The 16653-nt window shown below is 43.1% G+C and overlaps 1 protein-coding gene across 3 annotated transcripts in view; it reads left to right on the top strand.

Moving 5' to 3' along the window:
• The window catches only part of tango6 (transport and golgi organization 6 homolog (Drosophila)), a 153796-nt gene that overhangs the window by 48913 nt on the left and 88230 nt on the right, over positions 1 to 16653 (top strand). For 2 of the 3 annotated variants that reach the window (XM_059651822.1, XM_059651824.1), the window contains exons 6-8: positions 1740 to 1902; positions 11620 to 11673; positions 13482 to 13564. In XM_059651822.1, coding sequence (XP_059507805.1) covers positions 1740 to 1902; positions 11620 to 11673; positions 13482 to 13564 — 300 coding nt within the window. The remainder of the gene's footprint in view (positions 1 to 1739; positions 1903 to 11619; positions 11674 to 13481; positions 13565 to 16653) is intronic. The other variant, XM_059651823.1, reaches the window with a different exon arrangement.

Here is a 16653-nt window from a genome sequence, read left to right on the forward strand (position 1 = left end):
GTCCTTCATTATTGCTTTCCTAACTTCAGTTTAATGGGAATATTCCATGATCAGTCTGTGTGACAATGTGGACTATCTGTTTTGGTGAGTCACTTGCACTTGGTGCATTGATGAGCAACATTCACACCTTGATTCACTTCCAGGCTACTAGCCCTAGATGTTTTGAAGGAGTTTTTCAGTATTGATGGGGCTGTGCGTACCTTTGATAACAAGGTGTAGAGCTGGAGGAAAACAGCAGGCCGAGCAGCATCCGAGAAGCAGGAAGGCTGACGTTTTGGGCCTATGCCCTCCTTCAGAAATGGGGGAGGGGAAGGGGGTTCTGAAATAAATAGGGAGAGTGGGGGAGGCAGATAGAAGATGGATAGAGGAGAAGATAGGTGGAGAGGAGACAGGTCAAAGAAGCGGGGATGGAGCCAGTAAAAGTGAGTGTAGGTGGGGATGTAGGGAGGAGATAGGTCAGTCCAGGGAGGACGGACAGGTCAAGGGGGAGGGATGAGGTTAGCGGGTAGGAGATGATGTGGGTCTTGAGGTGGGGGGAGGGGGTAGGTGAGAGGAAGAGCACGATAGGGAGGCGGGGACGAGCTGGGCTGGTTTTGGGATGCAGTAGCAGGAGGGGAGATATTGAAGCTTGTGAAGTCCACATCGATACCATTGGGCTGCAGGGTTCCCGAGCGGAATATGAGTTGCTGTTCCTGCAACCTTCGGGTAGCATCATTGTGGCACTGCAGGAGGCCCAGGATGGACCTGTCGTCTGAGGAATGGGAGGAGGAGTTGAAATGGTTCGCAACTGGGAGGTGTAGTTGTTTATTGCAAACCGAGCATAGGTCTTCTGCAAAGCGGCCCTCAAGCCTCCGCTTGGTTTCCCCAGTGTAGAAGAGACCACAACAGGGACAGTGGATGCAGTATACCACTTTAGTAGATATGAAGGTGAACATCTGCTTGATGTGGAAAGTCTTCTTGGGGCCTGGGATGAGGGTGTAGGGGCAGGTGTAGCACTTCCTGCGGTTGCAGGGAAAACTGCCGGGCATGGTGGGGCTTGGGGGTAGTGTGGAGCGGAAGAGGGAGTCACAGAGAGTGGTCCCTCCGGAAAGCAGATAAGGGTGGGGAGGGATGAAGGTCTTTGGTGGTGGGGTTAGATTGGAGATGGTGGAAGTGTTGGAGGATCCAACGCAGCCTGTTGGGTTTTTGAAGCAATTTAACAGCTTTGTGGTCACTTATACGGACGCAAGTCATTCTTTTATTTCCCAATTGTTCTTTAGGAAATTTAAGTTGTCAAATGATCCACGGCGGGGTTTGAACATGTTTTCTTAAGTGTTCCTCATATTCTTTGTACCCAGTAACATAGCCAGTACATAATCACATCCTGGAAGTGGCATTTTTTCGCTCTGGACACGGTTTCAGCACCTGTGAAATGAATGACTGTTCATTACGTTAATATATTTTTCTCCTTTTAGCATAAGATCTGTTCTCATATTCTCTGTTGTACACAGGGTGAAACTGCTTGTTGTGGTCTACATTATCTGATCTCTCTCTAGAATCCTAAAGGCAGTTAGTTTGATAAAAATCAAAAGAACTGCGGATGCTGTTCATCCGAGGAAGGGTCACTGGACCCAAAATGTTAACTCTGATTAGGCTTCACAGATTCTGCCAGATCCGTGACATTTTTCTGGCAACTTCTGTTTTTGTTTCAGTTAGTTTGATGTTGTTTTTGATATTTCCCTGTTTCTGCTTCTTACTAGGTTCTTGACCTGTTTCACATCAAGGACAAGCTGACAGCTTGTCAGTTTCAGAGAGTGGCAACAATGACTTTCCTCTCGATGGTAAAGGAACAACCTGAACTTGCTGATAAGTATCTCCTGAAGCCTCTACTTGCTCCTCTGATCTGCTGCTTGGAAAACAAAGGTACAGAGATAGACAAACACCATGCATTTGAAGGTGATCTGTTAGCTGAATTGCTGGTGCCCACTTGAACTATGGGCATTGGCTGAAAGTAGGGAGACAAAGGTTGTGGTGAGTGAGAGTGGGAGTTAGAATAAGAGAATCTTTTCACCTTTTCAAAAGAATTTAACCTTCAGAATTGACAATCATAGTTGTAAAAGTGCTGAAAGTCCTTCTCCCCTCTGCCTACCTCACCTCCCATTTTTAAGGCAGCAGTTCATAGAACATGTGCGTATGTTTGACTAAGTTTCTTAGCTAATGCAGTGAATGAAACAATTTCATCACAATGACAGGAAAAGCTTAAAATTAAATCTAACATTATCTTAAAACTCCAATTGCATGCAATAGGTCAATAATTGACTCTTCAAGTATAACTTTACAATGATAATGGGAACTGCAGATGCTGGAGAATCCAAGATAACAAAGTGTGAAGCTGGATGAACACAGGCCAAGCAGCATCTCAGGAGCACAAAAGCTGACGTTTCGGGCCTAGACCCTCCTTCAAAGACTACTTTACAATGACTTGGTTCATACTAACTCAAAAAATGCACCATTTCTTGGGACTTAACCTGTTATAAATTAAAACACAATCCCTACAGATCACACAGGTAAAAGTTTCAAAATCATTCTAATGTCTGAGCGTTAGTTTGTTTATATAGAATATTGCAAAAATGTTAATGGTATAATATTTGATCTCTTGTAACTCTTACAATCTGGGGTTAAAAAAGGAAGTTACAATGGAATGGGGTGTGTGCATGACATTGTGCTGTCTGTTAACCGTTCTGTCATTGTAATTTCCTAATTGGACTGTAGTCAGATTTCTACCTCCAGTGAGGTAGGTGTTGTGTGCCCACTGACAGCCTTGAACAAATGTCTCACATTTGTGTCAAGAATGATAACAGATCAGCCCTTTAATCGTTCCTTGTTTTCTAGTTATTTTTGAAACAACCAGTTTAGAGACAATTCTACACATCTCTAAAGCAGGTGGGACTTTAATCCAGTCTCCAAACTCAGAGGTAGGGACACTACCATTGTGCCACAAGAACTCCTGTATTCCTTTGTTCTTAAGTACAAAAATGAAATCTACACCAACTGATTTGATCCTGAACCGCGTTCATGGAGTGTAACCTCCCTCCACTATTACAAACCTATCAGCTCCCTGCCTAGTTGCTTCAGGCACTGCGATCTGAGCTGTCATCTTGAGTCATACAGCATAGAAACAGGTCCCTTGGCTCACTGTGCCTATGCTGACCAACAAATAGCGAACGACACTAATCTCATATACCACCTGTAGGTCCATAGACTACTGTGCACTGGCATTTTAAGCATTCATCTGGATGCCTCTTAAATATTGAGAGTACCTGCCTCCACCACCCTCTTAGGTGACACATTCCACATTTCTACCACTGTTTAGAACAAAGAACAAAGAAAATTACAACACAGGAGCAGGCCCTTCGGCCCTCCAAGCCTGCACCGATCGAAATCCTCTGTCTAACCCATCATCTATTTTCTAAGGGTGTGTGTCCATTTGCTCCCCACCCATCCGTGTACCTGTCCAGATATATCTTAAAAGACACTAACGTGTCTGGGTCCACCACATCTGCTGGCAACGCGTTCCAGGCACCCACCACCCTCTGCGCAAAGAACTTTCCATGCATATCTCCCTTAAACTTTCCTCCTCTCTCTTTGAATTCATGACCCCTAGTAATTGAGTCCCCGACTCTGGGAAAAAGCTTTTTGCTATCCACCTTGTCTATACCCCTCATGATTTTGTAGACCTCAATCAGGTCCCCCTCAATCTCCGTCTTTCTAATGAAAATAATCCTAATCTACTCAACCTCTCTTCATAGCTGGCTCCCTCCATACCAGGCAACATCCTGGTGAACCTCCTCTGCACCCTCTCCAAAGCGTCCACATCCTTTTGGTAATGTGGTGACCAGAACTCTACACAGTACTCCAAATGTGGCCGAACCAAAGTCCTATACAACTGCAACATGACCTGCCAACTCTTGTACTCAATACCCCGCCCAATGAATGAAAGCATGCCGTATGCCTTCTTGACCGCCCTATTGACCTGCGTTATCACCTTCAGGGAACAATGGACCTGAACACCCAGATCTCTCTGTTCATCAGTTTTCCCTAGGACGTTTCCATTAGGTTCCAAAATTTTTCCTCCTTAACTGAAGCTTGCTATCTGGTCTTAGACACATTTGCCATAGGGAAAAGATTCCAACAATCTACCCTGCCTAAGCCTCTCAGGATTTTGTATACCTCAGTCAGATCTCCTTTAGCCTCCTCTGCCTCAGGGAATATAAACCCAGTCTATCCGATTTCTCCTCATAATTGAAACTTTTCATCCCAGGCAATATCCTGGTGATTCTCTTCTGCACCTCTCCAGTGCAATGATGTTCTGCCAACAGTGTGGGGACTAGAAGATACTGAGAGACAAGATATATGCGCATTTGGAGGAAAGTGGACTAGTTAGTGACAGGCAGCATGATTTTGTCTGGGGAAGGTTATGTCTCACCAACCTGATTGAATTTTTTTGAACAGCTGATTGATGAGGGAAGGGCTGTAGATGTAGTTTATATGATTTTAGGAAGGCTTTTGATAAATTAGAACAAGGCAGGACGGTACAAAAACTAAAACCACAAGGGATTTGGGGTGGCCTGGCCAGATGGATACAAAACTGGCATGGCCAGACAAGATAGAGGGTAGTGGTGGAAGGATGTTTTTCAGAATGAAGACCGGTGACTAGTGGTGTTCCACGGGGGTCAGTGTTAGGACCTTTGTTGCTTGTAGTATGTATGAATGATGTAGAGGAAAATGTGGGTGGTCTGTTGAGCAAGTTTGTTGATGACACAAAGATTGATGGAGTTGCAGATAGTGCCAGCAATTGTGAAAGTATACAACAGAATATAGATAGATTGGTGACTTCGGCACAGAAATGGCAGATGGAGTTTGATCCAGACAAATGTGAAGCGATGCATTTTAGAGGATTATATTTAGGTGTGAATTATATCGTAAATGGCAGGTCCCTTAGGAACATTAACGTTCAGATGGATCACACTACCAGAAGGATGTGGAAGCTTTGAAGGGAGTACAGAGAAGGTTCACCAGGATGTTGGCTAGTCTCCAGGACATTGACCATGAGGGAAGGTTAAAAAGACTAGGATTGTTTTCACTGGAATGATGGTAGCTGAGAGGAGACCTGATAGAGGCTTACAAAATTGTGGGTGGTATAGATAGGGTGGACAGTCGGAAGCTTTTTCCCAAGGTTGAAGTTTCAATTGCAAGGGGACACAGGTTCAAGGTGAGAGGGGTAAGGTTTAAGGGAGGTGTGCAAGGGAAGTTTTGCACTCAGAGTGGCAGCAGGCTGGAATGCACTACCAGAAGAGGTGGTGGAAGCAGGCGCATTGAAGACATTTAAGAGGCACCTAGATGGGTACATGAATAGGGAGGGAATAGAGAGATACAAATCAAAAAATGGCAGGTTTGTGTTCACATTAATTAGGGCATGATGGTCGGCATAGGCTTCGAGGGCTGAAAGGCCTGTTCCTGTGCTGTTCTTTTTCATTTGTTTATTTGTTCAGAACAGCAGACAGTATTCCATCTGTGGCCTAAAGCAATACTCTCTAAATTTGCAATAAGACTAGGTATTAACATTTGTATAGACCACTTGTTAAAAATGGCCGCTTCTGTGCTGTGGACTCAAAGTAAAGGGTGTGGAGTTGTTCATTGAACACAGATTTGCAGCAATGTGAAATTAAACAAGTGGGTAGTGAACTTAATATTTTAATTATAATTGACTATAACCAATAACTAACACTCAGCCATCAGCATGCCAAGCAGTATCTGTCGAGAGAGAAATATATTTTAGTATCGAATCAATGACTTTTCATCAAACTGGTGTCCAATACTGTCTGACATGTTGAATGTTTCCAGCAAACTCTATTCACATTCGTATCCCCTGAACTGATTTGTCTTGTGCACAAGTGTGATGTTTCCATGCTACCACATTAACTATGCTTGTAGTCTCTCTGAATGTGCACAAAATTAATGTGAGGTGTACGTTAGTGACTTAAGATCCCCAAGTGAGTGTCACGGAGTATTATGGCACTGAAAGGATATATCAAGCACCTATCTACCTTCACCTATTTCGCAGCAAAGTATCCATTAAACTACTGATAGTTTTGTCTCTACAATCCTTTCAGACAGTGAGTTCCAGAAAGCCACCACCCTCTGTGTGAAAACAAATTTCCTTTTTACCTTAAATCTATGCCTCCTGGTTATCAATTCTTCCACAATAGGGAAAGATTTCTTCCTGTCAATGTGTGCCCCTTATAATTTTGAACACCTCAGTCAGGTTCCCCCTCAGCCTTCTTTGCTCTAACAAAAACACTTCAGTCTATCTACCATCTCTTCATAGCTGAAAAACTCCAGCCCGAGTGAAATCCTTGTGAATTTCCTCTCTGCCCTCGCTGTACAATCACATCCTTCTTATAGTGTGATGACCAGAACTGCACACAGTACTTCAGCTGTGGCCAAACTAATGTGATATACAGGTCTTCCATAAACCGCCTGCTCTTGTATTCGATGCCATGACTAATAAAAGCAAGTATTCCATACGCCTCCTTTAACCACCTTATTTAGCCATCATACTGCCTTCAAGAATCTGTGGATATGCACACCAAGGTCCCTCTGATTCTCTGTACCTTCCAGGGTCCTGCCATTCATCATGCATAACCTCTCACTTTTCCAGATGAAATTCCATTTGCTATTATTCAGCTAATCTGCCTATCTGAATGGTCTTGCGCCCTAATGTTTTCTTCCTTGCTGATTACCACACCGCCATTTTTGTGTCACCTGCAAACTTACTGTTCAAGCTTCTTACATTTGTGGCTAGGTTATTAATATACACTGCAAATAGCAAGAAATCCAGCATCAAAGCTTGCAGTATGCCACTGGACACAGACTTTCAGTCACAAAAGCAACCTTCAATCTAGCACCCTCTGTTTCCTGCCACTAAGCTAGTTTTGGATACAGTTTGCCAAACTACCCTGCATCCCATGGATACGTTGTCAAATGCCTTATTGACGTCCATGCAAACTCCATCACTGCACTTTTCTCATCTACAAAGCTAGTCATCATCTCAAAATTAAATCAGATTTGTTCGACAAGATCTCTCCGCAACAAAATTATCCTCAATTAATCTTTGTCTCTCCAAGTGGAGGTTAATTCTGCTGCTCAGTGTTTTCCAAGTTTTCCCACTGCTGTTGTTAAACTCGCTAGAGTATAGTTCCCTGTTTATCTGTGCCAACCTCTTGAATGGCTGTATCATATTATGTATCTTCCAGTCCATTGGCCAGAGACCATTTGGAAATGAATGCCAGGACCCCTACGATATCCTCCCTTGCCTCCAAAGTTAACTTGGACTATATCTCATCTGACCCTGGAAGTTTACCCAATTTTAAGCCAGCTAATACCGCTAATATCTCCTCCATCTGAATGTTGATTTGTTTCCTGTATGCCACAGTCTCCCTCTTTGATTTCTGAACCTACATCATCCTCTGTAGTGAATAGAAATGCAAAGTTCTCAAACATAACCATACCTATATCTTATAGTTCCATGCACACATCTCCACTTTGGTCCTTACTAGGTCTTCCTATTTTTCTGGTTATCCTCTTGCTTTTTTATCTTCGTTATATACTTAACATTTTGTAGTACTTAACATTTGGATTTCCCTTTTGTTACCCAACAGTGTTTTCTGACGTGTTCCGTCTTCAGTCTCAATTTTTTTTCTCTGCACTTTCTCTAATTAAAAACCGAAAGAACTGCGTGTGCTGTAAATCAGGAACAAAAACAAAGTTGCTGGACAAGCTCAACAGGTCTGACAGCATCTGTGAAGGAAAAAAGAGTTAATGTTTCGGATCCGGTGACCCTTCCTCAGAACTTTAATTTTTAGCCCTTGACTACTTCTGTAAATTTCTTTTGTTTTCCTAATCAACCGTATACATCCCTTCACATCCAGGGTTCCCTGGGTTTATTTCTTCACCCTCTCACCCTGTCCACTTTGGCCAGATCCTGACTTATCGTACTAAAAGCCTGTCTTTCCCCACTTTAGAATCTTTGTTCCTGGTTCTTGCCCTACTTTGTCCTTTCCAATAAACCACTGTTTCAAATCTTATAAAATTCTAACAGGACTGGACAGAGTAGATGCGGGAAGGATGTTCCTGATGTTGGGTGTGTCAAGAACCAGGAGTCACAGTATAAGGATCCAGGGTGGATGATTTGGGAAGGAGATGAACCTACATTCTTTTCACCCAAGGCGTAGTGGGCCCGTGGAATTCATTACCACAGAAAGTAGTTGATGCCAAAACATTGAATGTATTCAAGAGGCAACTAGATATAGTGCTTGGGACAAGTGGGATCAAAGGTCATGGGGAGAAAGCAGGATTAGACTATGGAGTTGGACGATCAGCCACGATCATGAAAAATGGCAGAGCAGACGAAGGGCTGAATGGCCTCCTCCTGCTCTTATCTTCTGCATTTCTATGTTTATAGAGTTATGTTTACGATTACTGAAATGCTCTCATTGACACTTCAATCAATTGCCTGGTTTTGTTCCCTAAAATTAGGCCCCACACTGTCTTGTGGGACTTTGAAAAGCTTGAATACATTTTAAGAATTCGGCCCCTCTAAGCCTTTCACATTTTTTTTCTATCCCAGTAAATGTTGGGGAAATTGAAATCCACTTTTAATATTATCTTATTGTGAGTGGTGTGCAGAAATATGGGGAACAGGCAAGAAATTGACACTAGGTAATAGAACTGGTGCAGCATGATGGACTGAATAGTTTCCTTCTGTGCCATGATGATCCTGTGACTATTATTATTTTTACACTTCTAAGATTTGCCCAGATATCTGCCATTTTATCTCTCTGCCTGTGTGGGGCATTTCTGTACACTTCCAGCAATGTGATTTCCCTCTTTTTGTTTTTACATTCTACCCGTTTGGTCTATGGTGAAGAACATTCTTTGATATCATGCTTCTTGATTGCATTAATTGACTCCTTGATCAATATTCTAACACCATCACCTCTTTAACATAGCCGTAATACTATGTGGAATAGGAACGGGAGTAGGTTGTTAAGCCCCTTGAGCATGTTCCAACATTCAATAGAATCATAGCTGATCCAACATTCCTCACGCCCACTTTCTTGCTCTTTCCCCATAACTTTTGATTTCCCAACTGATCAAGTATCTGCCTGTCTCAGCCTTAAATGTGCATAAGGACTCTGCCCCCATTGCTGTCCATGGCAAGGAGTTCCAAAGACACTCAACCCTCAGAGAAGAAACTCCTCCTCATCTGAGTCTTTTCCTGCCTGGCCTGAAGAGTTTTTACCCCAGTACTACCTCTGCCTCCGACATGTCTCTGTGTTTGCAATGATATCACCCCCAGGTGTTAACCAGCTCCACCAAATCATCTGCCTTACTCACAAGACTCCTTGTGTTAAAATTAATGCCATATAACCTTGCCATGATTCTTGTGCCATTGCTCGACCATATACACTCCGCCTGCCAGACTGACATGGCTTTTCTCCTGCACCTGTCTGTCCACTGCCCCTGTTGCACCTTCACTCTGTATAACCCAACCTCCCGACAAGTTAGTTTAATCCCCACAAAAGCACTAACCAGCAAGGATGTTTGTCCCCTTGCCATTCAGGTGCAACCCGTCAGACTTGTAAAAGTCCCATGTTCCCCAGGACAGACCCAGTGACCCAAGAATCTATAGCCCTCCCTCCTGCGACAGTTTTTCAGCTGTGTATTCATCTGCTCCGTCCAATTATTTCTATAGTCATGAACATGTGGCACCAGGAGTAATCCACAGATTATAACCATTGAGCTCCTGCTTTTCAATCTACCACTTAGCTCCCTCCGTTTCTACCTATGTCTTTGGAACCAGTGTGTATCATATCTGGCTGTTCGCCCTCCCCCTTCAGGATGCCTTGAAGCTGTTCAGTGCCATCATTGACCATAGGCCCTGGCAGGAAAGTCACCATCCTGGAGTCACATCTGTGCCTGCAGACTCGTCTGAAGGTACCCCTCCCAATTGAGTCTTCGATCCACATTGCTGTTGTTTTCTCTTCCCCGCCTTGTACATTTGGACTCTAGCTGCACTCTCCAGAAAAGCTACTCTTGAATGCTTTTTTATTTGACTGTCTGCCTGCCTGTGTTCTTCTGACTGATGGCTACTATCCTCTGACTGTATTTCCTTAAACTACAGACTCTCCATATCTAAAAATGTGCTATTGAGATAATTCTCAGCCTTGCAGGTGTACTGCTATACCTCCAGATGATGCTCAAAAATCTGGTTGAACCGGTGAGCTTTAACCAAACTTTAAGCCAAACAAAAAAAGCTTACTTGTGCTGTTAACTCTTAAACTGTAGATTAACAGAAAGCAGACAATTATCACCCTTACTGACAAATCGGCTCCCCTTCTTGTGCCCATAAATTCTTTATGTTTGTAAAATTGTGGCTTGAAACTGCTCTGAACTCATTAGAGGGGAGTAGAGAATTTCATTCATCAGCCTGGGGTTGGTTTAATATGTCGTTGGCAATGCCCCCCCAGTCTCTCCCCTCCCTTTCTTTTGAGGTTTGGCTGTGGTGAATGTTCCATGTTCTCTTAACTGTTGACATCCAGGGAAGCTGAACAGCAAAAGACTCAAAATTGAGATTTCTTCCTGCTCATCCTCCAGTCCAGACATGTCTATAAACTTGAGAGATGGACTGTGGAGTATGAGATTCCTGGTGTGGAAAAAATTCATTATTTTACTAGGGATTGGTTTGATATTTCCTTGTGCATCCACAGGTAGCACCTGGTGTGTTTTGTTTTAAGTAGTTTACTCAAAGACAAAACAGTGTCATTTTATATTCACTCTATTCTCTTTCCCTGCAGCAGGCATGGTTACTTTCTGAGATACTGATTTTGGATACCTAGTTGACCTCTGACACTTCACCGAAATTCGCATTCTCCATTTGTGGCTTTAAACTAGATACATGCACTTACTCTCGTAGCAGCAGTCACTGATATTCACTTTGATTGTAAATGCTGGCAGATTTTCTCCTCCACACATCTGTGATTATATATAAGATAGAAAGCAGTTAAGGGCTTAGAAATTGTGGGTTTTCGGAAATTGGCAGTAACTTTATTATTTTGTAAGTGGAATTGGGGACATTGTTGAAGTGACTGGAATGATTTAGTCTAAGAATCACAAAGCATTGCTCTGGCTTTGCAATATGAGACGGTGTGAAATGGTTCCAGATGAAACTGTTCAACATGAGTCAGTCAGTGATTTTGATGAATTGCTTTTATGTTATTGACTGTTCACTTTCTCAGCCAGTGGTGTGCTTGCCAAATTTTACTAGACTACTAATCTCATGGGTTTAATTTATTTTAATAACATGGTTGAGAAATGCTTATTACTTTTAGTTCCTTGTGGGTGAATTTCATCAGGATGATTTTGTTAACCTGCCCGTCAGCACAACCACATCCTTTACCAAGAACCCAGTAAAAGGACTTAACAAGTAACCACAATTAACTATTAAGAATTTCATCAGTTCACTGCAACTGAATCCTTAATCCTTTGAATTTTATCTCCTTTCTATACATGGAGCAGGAGAAAGTGGAAAACAGAAGACAAGATTGGGGAGGAGGAATGGGACAAAGAAGGGTAAGATTAGGGCAGGGATCCTACGCAGAAAAAGTAAACCTAGACCAGAGTCTTAATTCTTTCTCCCTGTTTTCTGCTCATTTCATACTATTTGTTGCTAAACAATGGGAAGCTTATAGTTCCTTATGATGTATTTTTCACTGTTTTTATTCAGTCGTGCGATGTGGGTGACACTGGATGGGCCAACATGTATTGCCTATCCTTGGTTGATAGTGGGGAGAGAGACCCTAAGCTCTTTTTAAAAAGTACCTGAATCTGTGCCTTAATTGCTGTAAACTACAGGTTATGGATAGATTAGGGAAAGTCAGCACGGTTTTGTGAAGGGAAGGTCGTGCCTCACAAACCTTATTGAGTTCTTTGAGAAGGTGACCAAACAGGTGGATGAGAGTAAACCGGTTGGTGTGGTGTATATGGATTTCAGCAAGGCATTCGATAAGGTTCCCCACAGTAGGCTATTGTACAAAATGCGGAGGAATGGGATTGTGGGAGATATAGCAGTTTGGATATGAAATTGGCTTGCTGAAAGAAGACAGGGTGGTAGTTGATGGGAAATGTTCATCCTGGAGACCAGTTACAAGTGGTGTACTGCAAGGGTCGGTGTTGGGTCCACTGCTGTTTGTCATTTTTATAAATGACCTGGATGAGGGCGTAGAAGGATGGGTTAGTAAATTTGCAGACGGCACTAAGATCAGTGGAGTTGTGGATAGTGACGAAGGATGCTGTATGTTGCAGAGAGACATAGATAAGCTGCAGAGCTGGGCTGAGAGGTGGCAAATGGAGTTTAATGCAGACAAGTGTGAGGTGATGCACTTTGGTAGGAGTAACCAGAAGGCAAAGTACAGGGCTAATGGTAAGATTCTTAGTAGTGTAGATGAGCAGAGAGATCTCGATGTCCATGTACACAGATCCTTGAAAGTTGCCACCCCGGTTGACAGGGCTGTTAAGAAGGCATACAGTGTTTTAGCTTTCATTAATAGAGGGATCGAGTTCCGGAACCAAGTGGTTATTGTGAAGCTGTACAAAACTCTGGTGCGGTCGCACTTGGAGTATTGTGTACAGTTCTGGTCACCGCATTTATGGGAAGGATGTGGAAGCTTTGGAAAGGGTGCAGAGGAGATTTACTAGGATGTTGCCTGGTATGGAGGGAAGGTCTTACGAGGAAAGGCTGAGGGACTTGAGGCTGTTTTCATTAGAGAGAAGGTTGAGAGGTGACTTAATTGCAACGTATAAAATAATCAGAGGGTTAGATAGGGTGGATAGGGAGAGCCTTTTTCCTAGGATGGTGACGGCGAGCACGAGGGGGCATAGCTTTAAATTGAGGGGTGAAAGATATAGGACAGATGTCAGAGGTAGTTTCTTTACTTAGAGAGTAGTCAGGGAATGGAATGCTTTGCCTGCAACGGTAGTAGATTCGCCAACTTTAGGTACATTTAAGTTGTCATTGGATAAGCCTATGGACGTACATGGAATAGTGTAGGTTAGATGGGCTTGAGATCGGTATGACAGGTCGGCACAACATCAAGGGCCGAAGGGCCTGTACTGTGCTGTAACGTTCTATGTTCTATGTTCTATGTGGCTTGTGCAGTAAGTTGGGATTAGAAAGGACATCTGGGTGTCATTTGGTCGGCATGGACTAAATGGGGCCAGATGGACCCCTTCAGTGCTGTATTATTTCTATGCTTCTGTGGTAGTTATCTTTGAGCAGGGCTACCTTCTTACTGCAGTCATATTCTTCCATTAGTGTGCTGTGCAACTGGGGATGGACCAGCAGCCTCTGTATTTAACTCAGTTCTGTTCCTTCCTTTCAGAAATGGTGGAGGGTTCTAGACAGGTGGGCACAGTGATTGTGGAAGAGTCAGAGCTGACCTGTTGTGTGGATGATATATATAAGGTAAGACTGACATATTTGTTTCTAAAGTAGTTTGCTTTGCTCGGGGCCTTGATTGAAGAGGAACTGTGTATTAGCTAAGGATATGTTATGGAACCAAGCTGCATGAGGTCTCTGTTAGTGCAATGGTCCAACAAGGTGCTTGGGTTAAATAGCATTTGCAGCTCATTCCTTTTCCTGTTCTTGTACTTATGACCGTGGAAGTTACATAATCACTATCGTGTCAACACTCAAGTTACAATGGTGATTTAAGTAGATCAGGAGTCAGGCCAGTGAATCATGCAAAGAGAACCACCTCAATACAAAATATAAACCAGATTTTTGCATTGCAAAGCAGAAAGCTCATGTGGGCAGGATACAAGTTTTAGCTCGCTCTGTAATGTTCTTCAAGAAAGAATCCGTACCTGGTCTAGCCTGCATGTCACTCCAGATCCAGAGCAATGTGGTTGACTCTCAGCTGCCCTCTGAGTTGGCTTAGCGAGTTACTCAATTGTAACAATCACAATGAAGTCTCAACGAAGACTTAATACTGAACAAATCACCAGGGATTGACCTAGGTACAGGAAATAACAATGGCAGAAATTGTCATGTTGACCCTGCAAAGTCCCCCTTACTAACACCTGGCAGTTGTTGCTAAAATTGGGAAAACAGTCTCAATGTCTAGTCAAACAAAAGCCTGACATAGCCATACTCACAGAATGATATCATACTCACAGAATGATATCATACTCACAGAATGATATCATACTCACAGAATGATATCATACTCACAGAATGATATCATACTCACAGAATGATATCATACTCACAGAATGATATCATACTCACAGAATGATATCATACTCACAGAATGATATCATACTCACAGAATGATATCATACTCACAGAATGATATCATACTCACAGAATGATATCATACTCACAGAATGATATCATACTCACAGAATGATATCATACTCACAGAATGATATCATACTCACAGAATGATATCATACTCACAGAATGATATCATACTCACAGAATGATATCATACTCACAGAATGATATCATACTCACAGAATGATATCATACTCACAGAATGATATCATACTCACAGAATCATAGTTTAAAAGCCATGTCCTAGACAGCACCATCACCATTCCTCTAATAGAGGTGATGACACAGTGATATATAGGTAGGAGGGCGTTGCCCTAGGAGATTTTGAACCTCATGGCTTCAGGTAAACCTAGTCAAGGAAACCTCCTGCTGGTGTCATACTGAGGGTGGCAAGGGTGCAAAATGTACTCGTGGTGGTCGATTTCAATGTCCACCACCAAGAGTGGCTAAGTAACGGCTCTACTAATCGAGGTGGTTGTGCTGTAAAGGACATAGCTGCTGAATTGGGTCTGCGGCAGGTGGTGAGAGAAGCAACAAGAGGGGAAAAATATACTTGACCTGATCATAGATAACAAAGTGAAGAGCTGGATGAACACAGCAGGCCAAGTAGCATCAGAGGAGCACAAAAGCTGACGTTTTGGGCCTAGACTCTTCATCTTTGACCTGGTCATCACCAGTCTGTCAGCTGCAAATGCAGCTGTCAGCGGTCAATAAGAGCGACCACTGCACAATTCTTGTGACGATGAAGTCTGGCTTTCACATTGAGAACATGCTCCACCATGTTGTGTGGCACTATCATGATCCTAAATGGGACAAACTTCAAAGAAATGTAACAACGCGAGACTGTACATCCATGAAGCACTCTGGGCCGCCATCAGCAGCAGAATTGTACCCAACACAATCTGCAACCTAGATAACAGTGTGAAGCTGGATGAACACAGCAGGCCAAGCAGCATCTTAGGAGCACAAAAGCTGACGTTTCGGGCCTAGACCCCCCTTCAGAGAGGGGGATGGGGAGAGGGTTCTGGAATAAATAGGAAGAGAGGGGGAGGCGGACCGAAGATGGAGAGAAAAGAAGATAGGTGGGGAGATAGGGAGGGGATAGGTCAGTCCAGAGAAGATGAACAGGTCAAGGAGGCAGGATGAGGTTAGTAGGTAGGAAATGGAGGTGCGGTTTGTGGTGGGAGGAAGAGATGGGTGAGAGGAAGAACAGGTTAGGGAGGGTCTGGGCCCGAAACGTCAGCTTTTGTGCTCCTGAGATGCTGCTTGGCCTGCTGTGTTCATCCAGCTTCACACTTTGTTATCTTGGATTCTCCAGCATCTGCAGTTCCCATTATCACTGATACAATTTCTCCCAGAATTCTTTTTGGTTGCTTCTCACCAATGCTTCTGGAAGGACGGACATTTGGCCAGATTGGGGTGGGTGGACACAGAGTCGGATTGGAATGGATGGACACAGGGCTGGATTAGGAGGGATAGTGTGAGGGTCAGATTGAGATGGACAGAGTTTAGATCTGAATGTGATTTGAGTATTGGGTAGTCAACATATGGGACTTGATTTAAGACTTTCTGCTTATGCTAAAGTCATGTGATGTTGAGAAATTCAAGTATGGATGAGTAACTTCTGGATATTTTGACATATTCTACAGAACCTTTGCAAGCAGTTATAATATTACACAGTTCCCAGAATCATGATTTCATGGCTTTGGGCCACTTAAATATCTTGATTATACATGTGCTTGATGAGATACCTAATGTAACTTTTGTACACTTTGTTCTTTGAATATTTAATATTAATGTTTACTCTTCATGTCAGGATAGGCTCAGTGCGTAATTGCTGCTCATATGTGCATAAAAGAATGACTCAGGGACACTTAACAAGCTCAAGCAAGTTGATGGTGAAGGAAGCATTCTTCATTAAATGTTACAGGATATGGGTGGGGAACCTTTGTCTCTAACTAGTTAGCACTTCCAAGGCTGTAGGGAATAAGAATGGTTGGAAGAGTTTGATCCAGTCTGTTCAGGAGTCAATCCTTTCAACTTTCTGCTTTGGAATTGCCTCACACGTGGTGTTTGGTTCCTATCCTTACAAAACAGTGAGGGTCCACTTGCCACAATGTGTGTTAATGAAACAGCTCGTCTTGGGGAATCTAACCTGCCATTACCTTCTGATATCTTGTGATATGTGAAATGAGATACCAGCTCTACTTTAGGCA

Source organism: Stegostoma tigrinum, chromosome 16 (assembly GCF_030684315.1).
Source record: "Stegostoma tigrinum isolate sSteTig4 chromosome 16, sSteTig4.hap1, whole genome shotgun sequence".
NCBI lineage: Eukaryota > Metazoa > Chordata > Chondrichthyes > Orectolobiformes > Stegostomatidae > Stegostoma > Stegostoma tigrinum.